The sequence below is a fragment of the Oryzias melastigma genome, linkage group LG24 (genome assembly GCF_002922805.2).
Source record: "Oryzias melastigma strain HK-1 linkage group LG24, ASM292280v2, whole genome shotgun sequence".
NCBI classification, from domain to species: Eukaryota; Metazoa; Chordata; class Actinopteri; order Beloniformes; family Adrianichthyidae; genus Oryzias; species Oryzias melastigma.
Genome location: NC_050535.1, coordinates 22,260,856 through 22,273,062, shown reverse-complemented (window position 1 = coordinate 22,273,062; position 12,207 = coordinate 22,260,856). Strand labels below are relative to the sequence as shown.

Below are 12,207 nucleotides of genomic sequence, written 5' to 3'. Positions count from 1 at the left end.
ACTGTTGCTGCAGCTTTGTGAAATAAGTCCTGAAGCAAAGCTGCTTTTCTAACTTCAGTATGAGGGAATTGATGTCTTGAATCACATTACACTCATTGCTGCACACTGAAACTCCAAGACATGCTTCAGTCTAGTTAGCTGCAGCCAGTCTAACCAGATAAAGACCCACTCCCATGAAAATGGTGTTTTTACATGTTTTTGTGACATTTTTTGATGGTGGAGGACATATATGATGAAAATTAATCTTAAAACTACATTTCAGAATGGAACCAATTAATCTGAATTCCTGGTTTAACCCTTTAACACCTGAGGGATCGGCGGTGACGCTTAAATCTTTAACGTACTGTAACTTTTCAACTGTTAACACGATCATTCCAGTAGATTCTGAGACGTTTTCTCCTTCAGAATCTACTGGAATTCCATTGATCCTGTTAAGGGTTGAAAAGGTACAGTACGTTCAAGAACACAAACACTGGAGCTCTGGTGTTAAAGGGTTAATGACCTTGTCATTTCTAAAGCAACTGTTTTATGAGGAGTCATTTCACAAAGCTGTCTTCTAAAACAGAGGCTTCAACTGTCATGTTCAAGTTTGTTTCAGAAACCTCAACATGCCATTTGGAAATATTCATTCATATTTTCGTTGGAAGGACAGAAATGATCTGAAAGTGTCAGGATTATTCTGTCTGAGGTTCAAGCCTGGCAAAGACCTCTATGTCTCTGACTATGACTAGTCTCTGGACTTGACTCTTGTTCAGCTGTATTTTCAGTTCCATGCTTGTTTCAGAGTTCTGTTCCAGAACAAGGCAGACGTCTGGGAGGAAATTGAGGCCAAGATCAGCGCTGAGAGTGAAGTTCCCTTATTGAGAACATCGAACCAGGTTGACCCACAGCTCAGCTAATTACACTTAGAGCCTAAATGTGAGCGGCTCTGAACGTCTGCCTTCTTTTCTGTTGCAGGAAATCGTTTCCATTTTGAAAGAGCTCAGAAGAGTGCAGGGACAGCTTGCAGGTGATGTTTGATTTGTTCACTTTTTCTCCACTTGGAGTTGATGAATCCGTCTTCAGAGATGCATGTTTTCTGTCTTGCTGTAATGAGGATGTCAAAGCACTGGGTACAATTAGTTATTTTCAAGGGATCTCTTAGTAATTTGCAAACAAGGCAATGAAGAAGTGGACCACCTCATCAGTGACTTTAGTACCCTACTGCATGGTGGTGCAGTGGTTAGCACTCTCACCTCATCGCGAGTAGGCCTGGGTTCAGATCCACACGCCAACATACATGCTGCATACACAGAACTTGAAATGATCCCACGGCGGGGAAATGGATTCATTGATCTACTGATTAATTGATAGCTCAGAACTATTCCTGGTGTGAATGGGAGTGTGTGGTTCTGCAACAGGCAGAGGCGCCGCAAGAGATTTTTGGCCCCATGAAAACGATTTTTGCAGGGCCCCCAATAACACAGCAGCAATTTTCTTAATGGTTTACATAAAATTATGCATTATGATGGTATTTTTCAATATCATAATCATATTTGTGAAAAAATACAACAACTGACATGTACAGTATGAGCAGAGCCAAGGACTCTGAATACAATAGAATTTATTTAGATTAATATATTCTCAGCAAAACTGATTCTTGAATAAGAAATAAACGTTTTCATGAAAAAAATTGATAATCAGTGCAGATTTAAAAAAAAAAAAAACCTCAGCAAAGAAAATCTGCATCAAAAACAAAATGTCCATATATAGTTTTTCCTCATTTCGATCAAATTGAACTTATGAATGAATAGCAAAGAAGTCAGTCAAGCTTCTTTTTCTTTTTTTTTTTTTTATTAATTTTTTAAAATATATTTTTAATGAAGTTTTCAGAAAACATTAGATTCTTTTTTCAACCTTTTAACCTGGTTCTTGATCTACTTTGTTCACCCACATGTCAAACCATCTCATATCCCAAAGCACCAGTAATGTCTTTGAAGTTCAGCGTTCATGCAGATATGATTTATGACTCTTTATAGGGAGCTGAATCTTTAGGATGAGTTTGTGTCAAAGATCTGTTCAGAAGACTTTTTTGGTTCTTTTTATATTTATTCACTTTTAAGAAGCCAACCTGGAATTTATTAATCTAATCCTGGAAATAATTACAGGGAGGATTGATGGGATCAGATCTGGATCAGAACAATTCAAATTTAGATTTATCACCAATAGTTGAATTTGTTTTGTTGAGTTTGAATCATTTGTAAAATATCAATTATAACTCCATTTGACATTTACGGACAACTTATTAAAGTCTGTAAATATTCCTCTGTCAGCATATGCAGCATGTACATGTATAAAGTGTACTTTGTTGTTGATGCAACAGCTGAACCAGAGGTCTGCAGCCTCCAACAGAACCATCTGGTTCAGTTTCTTACAGACAGAACTGAGCTGCAAAATCTCACTCCATTTTTATAAAGATATTATGTTCTGTGGTCATTAGGCCAATTAATCATAACATTTCACTTTTAAATATTCACAATAATTAAACAGATTGTGTTTTTCAATCAGCCATATAACAATTCTGATGTCAGGTCCTTTCACAATAAAATTCAGTGTCAAAAAGATCTAAAGCTGTAAATATACTGTCACTTTTTATGATGTAATTCTCTCATTAAGAACTTTGCTTCTGAACAGAAACTAAAGGTACTGCTGTGCAGCAGAAGATTAGAATATGTGCTTTAAACTTCACCAATAATAAACACTTCTGACAGATTTAATCATCGTTTGAATTTCATTTGACACGACGGCATTTTGCAGGTTTAATAAAACACATAAGGTCTCTTAAATTAGTGTCACGTCAGGAGTGGTTAAAAACAGATTTATTTTACTATTTTAAGATCACCTCAATAAAAATAAAGTGACACAATGTAACTACAAACCCATTATTGATACACAATAAAAACAACAACTAATGGATCTACTCTGAAGCTCCATGCAAAAACTTCTGGTGAAACATTTGAGCATAAAACTCAAACTCATACAACTCCAGAAGGAGGACTGAGCCCCCATCACACACTCTATGTGCGCGCCGACTGACCGGCGTTCTCCTCTTTTCTTTGTTCATGGAGGTTCTCCCGTTGTTAACAACTCCTGTGATATTTACATCTGAAGTTAGTAACTGTATGTTAGGAAACAAGTCTTGCAGCTGACAGAAGAATGCAAACCTCTGAACAGTAGTTGATGGAAAACACAGATTGTGTTCTAAAATCTGAGAAAGTATCAGGAGATCCCTGGATCCTTGTGTTCCTCCTGCTGAAGTTGATTTAAAACAGGGCTGGAAAGGTGATTCTTCTGGCCGTCCGCGTGTCCTCTGAATGTTCACACATCACTGATGTTCTGAAGGGGGTTTAGTTAAAAGTGCTGTTTGTGTGTTTCTGTTGTAGTTATCAACACCATTGTGGAGCCTGGCGGTGCTCTTCAGGCTGCGGCAGCCAAAACATCCTCTGTTCCTCAGACTCGTCCATCCTCAAGGCAGATCAAACCCTCCCACCGAACCCAAACGTCCAACACCAGTGAAAGCACCAAGCGGCCGCCTCGTGGGTCAGAGGCGTCCCGCTAGACCAGCTGAACTGGCTCCTGTAGCACCTCTGGACAGAAAGCCTGCATCTTCACTGCCAGAAGCCACAGATCAGATAGGGCAGAGCTTTAAAGAAAAAGTTTGGATCGGGTCAAACCAGAAGCTTGGTGTGAGCGGCTCTTTGCCTCTGGCTCCCCATCATCTGTCTGCTGCTGGCTGTGAGTTTCACACAGGACAGGTGGGTGCACAGCCTCCGTCAGAGGTCCTCATCTGCACCGGAGAGGTTCCCAGCACAAATACACTCTTCAGTGTGTCCTTGTTTGTCCTTGCTCTGCAGTCCAGTGCTCTCTGCTTTCACGTGCGTGGTGTTGAACTGCACTGCTGTACTTTGCCTTCAAGGTTTTGTTTCTGAGGTTCTGGACTGTGGGTCAAACCTGAGCTTCAGCACAGGGCTCTGATGTGGCACTGAAACAGGTGAAAAGCATCATCCTTTAGATTCAGTGAGTCAGACCTTAGAGAGCTGCTCACACGCCGCTCGGACAGACCAGCAGTGTTACATGAACTATTGTATGATAGTGCACAAGTAACGTTATGTTTTAATGATGTTTTGATGCATTTGAACCATTGATTGATTGTGCCATCACAGCACTATATGTATCTATAAATAGAAAGTCCAACTTTCCCGTCAGCAGTAAGGATTCGTACAACAACTGAATGCTGTGATGTGTGGGCCTTCATCTCCATTTACTGTGAAGCTGCAGCAGCTGAATGTTATTGTTGCTTACTGTAAAGTGTTTCTTTTGTGAGAATCCTGCTGGTCTGTGGACATGCTGAATGAATCCAGAAACACTCAGGAGTGATGAGCAGAGACGAGGCGTCAGACATTAATCCAGAGAAGCTCTCCAAATGTTGAAGTTCTTAAGTTTGTATGCAAACTGTATTCATCCACTGTTCATGTCTAATCCAGGCATCAGCGTAGTAAAGGTGACTGTTCTGTTGGTTGTAGTCTTCAGACCTGCTCAGACGCAGCGTTGTGATGTGCTAGCTGCAGATGGAAAGATCTGCAGTCCTTTAGTCACTTTATGAACTCAAAGCCACATTTCCCCTGCAATGGAGCACACTTAGAAACTACATTTGTTCTGTCCAACAGAAGCGCGTCCCAGATGACCAACGTTTCACAATCCCCTACAGGAAGAGGACTAAACCCAAACGCTTCTTTTCTCGTAACTTTCAGCAGAGACACAGGATCTTTAAAAGAAAATGACAACCATGGTTGGTGTGAAGCTCCCAGCACCCGTGGTGTGTTTACTGCCCCCAGAGGAGAGGCAGCTTTCCCTGACTATCAAACAAAGGCCTTCAGAAGGAAAACATCCACTCCCACTTTCAGACTGAGTTTATGTAAAACCTCAGCTTCACTGCAGCTCTTGAGAAGTGATACAGGAGTTAGCAGAGTTTCCCCTTTTGAGGAAGATCCCCACAGAATGATGTGAAGAATGTGTTCCTGTTCTTCAGTTTGTGGGGAAGTTTGTGTTTTTGGAGCGGACTGAGACTTTCGAGTGTTGGATGGATGAAGCGGCAGAGGAGCATGTTCAGGTTGATTTAGAGAATGGTAGTCAGGTTCAGATCAGGGGAAAAGCTTGAGATCTCACCATGTGGCAGTGTCTGTAGCTTCAATGCAACATTTGCTTTTTTAAAAGAAAATGTGTCCTGTTCCAGGTCAACATGATTGTGTCATAGAAGTGATGTAATCCAGTGACTCACAGGCCACAACATGTGCTTTCAGACTGCTGTGAGTTCAGTGCTTCTCTTTTCATCCTGGGCTTGTATTGCAAAGACTTATACTGTTTAATAGAAATAAAATCGCACTAAGTGACAAATATGAGTGACTTATCTGCCACTGTAGACATCTGTTCTGTTTGTGAAAATGGTAGATCTAAAAAACCCCAAAGTTTAGAATTTTCTTTTGTGTATTTTTTATTTTTATGAAGCATCACACAGGTGAAGATCTGAGGCTCCAGTCCTGTTGGCCAACAGTGATCTGTAGAACCTGTGCTGGTTGTTGTGTGCTCTGCAAACACCGAACAGTTCAAACCTTTCGTTTCCACATTCATTTTTTGTCTTGATAATAAAAATCTAAAGGAGAAAACCTTGCAGTGGATAACAAGCATCTTAGTTTGTTGAGGAGATTTTGTGGTAAAACTGAGAAAGATGTTTAAAAAAAATCACTGTTTTCTGTTTTTAAATGATCAGCTTAGACTGTTTTCCTTACTTAAAGCATAAATGCAAATTCTACATTAAAAAACGTCAAGAATGACTGACTGAAATTGGGTCTTAAATATGTCCCTGCAGGACTATTTTGTTCTATTCGTTCCTACTAAAGAAAAAGCAGAATTCTTGCCTACTAGCAGATTTTCTGATACTTGATTACACAGTTTTTCTGTATCTGAGTATTTGACTTTTTTTTTTTAGAGAGAAGCCATGTGGTCTTCAGTGAAAATAACATTTGTGTGTGACAAACGTGGAGCCGTCAAACTGGATCCTGTTCTTTCATTTTGCATACGTCGATGCAAAGTTTATTTTCCCTGAATATTACAAAGAAAGCTGAATTGTTTGCAGTAGCAGGAAATGTTCGAGCGTCTTTGTGTTCCTGCATGGTTTCTGTAGCTTGAGGCAGCTGACGGCTCATGGCTGGATCACCAACTGTGCACTTTATTATTTAACGATCATGTTTTTCAGAATGTACTGATTTATCAGCACAACTCCAACCAGAGTGGTCGTAGCTGATGTGATGTACCTACTGCTGTGATCATTTGACATTTGCATTGCAGTGCATGGAGCTGTAAACAAACTGGCCGAATAAACAAAGCAAAGCAGACATGTTTTCTTTTAGATTACACAGTCTATTTATTGATTTGTTTAGATTGAAATGCTTTGGAACTGTCATGTGTTCTTCATCAAAGGTTTGTACCACCATGTCATTTATAATAAACTAAATTCATGCACAATGATGAAAATCCTCTCATGCTTTTGCAGCCGTTGCATTTGTCAAGACTGAACATTAATACAAGTCGAAGAAAACCCTCCATTAGCACAGATAATGACGGAAGTTTGGAGCTTTTACCGTTCATTTTTCTTTGACCATGACAAAAAAAATTCTGTCAAAACCACAGAAGAACTAGAAGAATTTTTAAGAATTCCTATTTTTATGATGGAAATTTAAAGTTTCAGTTTTTCAAAACTAAACCTCACGGGTTTGAAATAGGAAATTCAACAGATAGTGCCATGAAAAAGTATTTGCCCCCTTCCTGATTTTGGTTTTTGTTGCCTTTGAATCACACAAGTGTGTCATATCATCAAACCAATTTTACTATCCGTCAGAGATAACCCAATGAATACAAAATGCTGTTTCTGTTTCTTCACCTGAAGAAGCTGGGCCTTTTCAGAGCAGAGTGCTTAAATCAGCTGAAAGCTAATTCAGCAAATGAAGAATTTTACATGGGGTTTTCCTGAACACCCTCCCATCAAAAAGCAGGCCCCTATTAGCATTAGAAATGGAGGAGCATCACATTTTTTTTTCTAATTATCATGCTAAACGTCTGCTTGGACTGCCACCTTAACGTGGTGGAGGGGGTTTGAGTGCTTGAGTGATCTCAGGAGCTATGCTGTCGGGGGCTTCTGCCCCTGGTAGGGTCTCCCATGGCAGACAGGTCCTGAGTGACAAGCCAGACAAAGAGCGGTTCAGAACCCCTTTATGAGTAACAACACGAGAGATTCCGTTACGTCACCCGGATTGGCGTCACCGGGGCCCCACTCTGGAGCCAGGGCTGGGGTTGGGGCTCGGAGGCAAGCGCCTGGTGGCCGGGGCTCCTCCCACGGGCCCCGGTCGGGTCCAACTTGAAGGAGCGACGTGGGATTACTCCCCAGTCGGCCCACCACCTGCAGGGGAGCTCTGAAGGGGCCGGTGCATTGTGGTTTGGGTGGCAGTCAAGGGGAGTGCCTCGGCGGCCCAAACCCCGGTCATGGAATTTGGCTTTTGGGACATGGAATGTCACCTCTCTGGGAGGGAAGGAGCCTGAGCTGGTGCAAGAGGTTGAGAGATACCGGCTAGATATAGTTGGGCTCACCTCTACACACAACCTGGGCTCTAAAACTCAGTCCCTCGAGAGAGGCTGGACTCTCTACCACTCTGGAGTTGCCCATGGTGAGAGGCGATGGGCTGGGGTGGGCTTACTTGTGAGCCCCCAGCTCAGCCGCCAAGTGTTGGAGTTCACACCGGTGTATGAGAGGGTCGTGTCCCTTCGCCTTCGGGTGGGGGACAGGTCTCTGACTGTGGTTTCGGCTTACGGGCCAAACAGCAGTTCGGAGTACCCGGCCTTCATGGTGTCTCTTGGAGGGGTACTGGAAAGTGCCCCAACGGGAGACTCCGTCGTCCTCCTGGGGGACTTCAATGCCCATGTGGGCAATGACAGTGGCACCTGGAGGGGCTTGATTGGTAGGAATGGCCTCCTTGACCTGAACCCGAGCGGTGTTTTGTTGTTGGACTTCTGTGCACGTCATAGTTTGTCCATAACGAACACCATGTTCAAACACAAAGGTGTCCATCAGTACACCTGGCATCAGGACACCCTAGGTAGGAGATCGATGATCGACTTTGTAGTCATTTCAGGCGATCTGCCGGCCGTGTGTTTTGGACACTCGGGTAAAGAGAGGGGCTGAGCTATCCACTGATCACAACCTGGTGGTGAGTTGGATTCGCTGGCGGGGGAGGAGGCCGGAAAGACTCGGCAGACCTAAACGTACTGTGAGGGTCTGCTGGGAACGTCTGGCTGAGCCCTCCGTCAGGGAGGTCTTTAACTCCCACATCCGGGAAAACTTCAAGTAGGTACCGAGGGAGGTTGGTGACATTGAGTCAGAATGGACCATGTTCTCCACCTCTATTGTCTCTGCTGCTTTCCAGATCTGCGGTCGCTGGGTTTCTGTTGCCTGTCGTGGCGACAACCCCTGAACCCGGTGATGGACACCGCAAGTAAGGGATGCCGTCAAGCTGAAGAAGGAGTCCTATCAGGCCTGACTGGCTTGTGGGACTCCAGAGGCAGCTGACAGGTACCGGCAGTCTAAGCGAGCTGCGGCCCGGGCTGTGTTGGAGGCAAAAACTCGGTCCTGGGAGGAGTTTGGTGAGGCTATGGAGAAGGACTATCGGTTGGCCTCAAAGAGATTCTGGCAAACCATCCGGCACCTCAGGAGGGGAAAGCAGTTTTCTGCAGGCACCGTTTTCGGTGCAGGTGGGGATCTGTTGACCTCAACTGGGGACATAGTCGGGCGGTGGAAGGAATACTTTGAGGATCTCCTCAACCCTGCTGACACGCTTTCCGTTGAGGAAGCAGAGGCTGAGGACACTGGGGTGGAACTGTCCATCAGCCAAGCTGAGGTAACCGAGGTAGTCAAAGAGCTCCTCGGTGGCAAGGCTCCGGGGGTGGATGAGGTTCGCCCTGAGTACCTCAAGTCTCTGGATGTTGTAGGAGTGTCTTGGCTGACACGTCTCTGCAGCATTGCGTGGCAGACAGGAACCGTACCACTGGACTGGCAGACTGGGGTGGTGGTTCCCCTTTTCAAGAAGGGGGACCGGAGGGTATGTTCCAACTACCGGGGAATCACACTCCTCAGCCTTCCTGGGAAAGTCTATGCCAGGGTACTGGAGAGGAGAGTCCGTCCGATAGTCGAACCTCAGATTCAAGAACAACAGTGCGGTTTCTGTCCTGGTCGCGGAACAGTGGACCAGCTCTACACTCTCTTCAGGGTGCTGGGGGGTTCGTGAGTGCTCGCTCATCCAGTCCATATGTGTTTTGTGGATTTGGAGAAGGCGTTCGACTGCGTTCCCCGTGGTGTCCTTTGGAGGGTGCTCTGGGAGTATCGGGTCTGGGGAGCCTTACTCAGGGCTGTCCGGTCTCTGTATGACCGGAGCAGGAGCTTGGTTCGCATGGCCGGCAATAAGTCAGACCTGTTCCCAGTGCAGCCTTACTCAGGGCTGCCCTTTATCACTGGTTCTGTTCATAGACTTCATGGACAGAATTTCTAGGCGCAGCCAGGGGCCGGAGGGGGTCTGGTTTGGGGACCACAGGATACCTCCAGGATGTATTGGAGCGATTTGCAGCCGAGTGTGAAGCAGCTGGGATGAGGGTCAACACAGCTAACGGTCGCTGCACCGGTCCGTGGTGGTGAAAAGAGAGCTGAGCCAGAAAGCAAAGCTCTCAATTTACCGGTCGATCTTCGTTCCAGTACTCACCTATGGTCATAAACTCTGGGTCATGACCGAAAGAACGAGATCCCGACTACAAGTCTTCTCCGGAGAGTGGCTGGACGCTCCCTTAGAGATAGGGTGAGAAGCTCGGTCACCCTGAGGGAGTTCAGAGTAGAGCCACTTCTCCTCCGCATCGAGAGGAGCCAGTTGAGGTGACTCGGGCATCTGATCCGGATGCCTCCTGGACGCCTCCCTGGAGAGGTGTTCCGGCCATGTCCCACTGGGCGGAGGTCCCGGGGAAGACCCAGGACACGCTGGAGAGACTATGTTTCTCGGCTGGCCTGGGAACGCCTCGGGGTCCCCCCAGAGGAGCTGGAGGAAGTAGCCGGGGAGAGGGAGGTCTGGGCATCTTTGCTTAGACTGCTGCCCCCGTGACCCGGTCCTGGATGAAGCGGAGAAAGATGGATGGATGATGGATATCTGCTTGGAAAAGGAGAGGGGGGGTGTGTCTTCATGGACAGACAGAGAACAGGAAAACTAGAGTTAGTGAGAGGTGAAAAATCGCCAATTTGTCATTTATACTGCTGGTCCAGCTTAAAAATGTTTTGTCTACCTGCATTGAAAAGACAGAAAACAAAATCCCTTTTGACACTGAGTGTCTCCATTGTGCAACCATTGAGGGAATGTTGATGGTTTAAAAATATGAAAAAAAACAACACCCCACCCCATCCTGTCAAGCTGGGACAGACGAGGCGAAGGCGAGTGGATCCACGTGCAACCGTGTTTATTACAAGTGAAGATCTGACAAGGAAACAAGGAAACTGAAAGAGCGTTTACACAGGGTAACGTAACGGTGAGGCTTCACGGTGAGGAGTGGGGCGAAGGCAGGTTAAATAATTGGGGACTGATGGGCAAATGAAACACAGGTGCTGGTGATAACAGGTGAGGGAAGCTCCAGGTGAGGACTGGGGAAGGTGAGGTGAGAGCTCCCTCTGGTGGCAGAGGGAGGGAGCTCCAGGCTCATCATGACAGAGCCCCCCCCCTACGAGCGGCTCCGGAAGCGAGGGGGGGACCCAGATGAGGCAGAGACGGCTGACTCGGTGGAAGGCCGGGTGGCCGGTGAGGCAGGTGCGGCGGAGGGACCAGGTGAGGCAGGCGAGGCGGGTGCGGCCGAGGGACCAGGTGAGGCAGGCGAGGCAGGTGCGGCCGAGGGACCAGGTGAGGCAGGCGCAGCCGATCCGGAGGACGGTCAGGGAGCCGACGGGGCGGATACAGCCGATCCGGAGGATGGTCAGGGAGTCGACGGAGCGGACGCAGCCGATCCGGAGGACGGCCAGGGATCCGACGGGGCGGGCGCAGCCGATCCGGAGGACGGTCAGGGAGCCGACGGGGCGGGTGCAGTCGATCCGGAGGACGACCAGGGAGCCAACGGGGCAGGCGCAGCCGATCCGGAGGACGGTCAGGGAGCCGACGGGGCAGGTGCAGCCGATCCGGAGGACGGCCAGGGGACCGATGGGGCAGGCGCAGCCGATCCGGAGGGAGGCCAGGGAGCCAACGGGGCAGGCGCAGCCGATCCGGAGGACGGCCAGGGGGCCGACGTGAGCCACTAGACGAGAGTCCAGAGGTGGCCTGTGAGGACACGGGAGCTGCCGGCGAGGACACGGGAATGGCCGGCGAGAGTCCAGCGGCGGCCGGCGAGAGCCCGGAGGCGGCCGGCGCAGAGTCAGCGACGACCGGCGAGAGTTTGAAGGCGGCCGGCGAGAGTTCAGAGGCGGCCGGCGCAAGCTCGGAGGCGACCGGCGTAGAGTCAGGGGAGGCCGGCGAGAATTCGAAGGCGGCCGCCGAGAGTTCAGAGGCGCCCGGCGAGAGCCCGGAGGCGGCCGGCGCAGAGTCAGCGGCGACCGGCGAGAGTTCGGAGACGGCCGGCGAGAGTTCAGAGACGGCCGGAGAGAGTTCAGAGGCGGCCGGCGAGAGTTCAGAGGCGGCTGGCGAGAGTCCAGAGGCGGCCGACGAGGACACGGGAACGACCGGCGAGGACACGAAGGCGGCCGGCGAGAGCTCCGAGGCGGCCGGCGAGGACAAGGGAACGGCCGGCGAGGACACGAAGGCGGCCGGCGAGGGCCCGAGGGCGGCCGGTGAGAGCCCAGAGGCAACCGGCGAGAGCCCGAAGGCGGCCGGTGAGAGCCCAGAGGCAACCGGCGAGAGTTCGGAGACGGCCGACGAGAGTTCGGAGGCGGCCGGCGAGAACACGGATACGGCCGGCGAGAGCTCGGAGGCGGCCGGCGCAGAGTCAGCGGCGGCCGGCGAGAGTTCGAAAGTGGCCGGCAAGAGTTCGGAGACGGCCGACGAGAGCTCGGAGGCGGCCGGCGAGAGCACGGACACGGCCGGCGAGAGTCCAGAGGCAGCCGGCGAG

General features: G+C 48.4%; 1 protein-coding gene across 1 annotated transcript; it reads left to right on the top strand.

The window, feature by feature from the left end:
- Positions 1 to 784: 784 nt before the first annotated feature.
- On the top strand, positions 785 to 6,570 carry LOC112140680 (centrosomal protein of 170 kDa protein B; the record flags this gene model as incomplete). Its single annotated transcript, XM_024263693.2, is given in 3 exon segments — positions 785 to 878; positions 958 to 1,009; positions 3,423 to 6,570. Coding segments are annotated over 3 exon segments (322 nt in total), but the record flags the coding sequence as incomplete, so codon positions are not given.
- Positions 6,571 to 12,207: the final 5,637 nt, after the last annotated feature.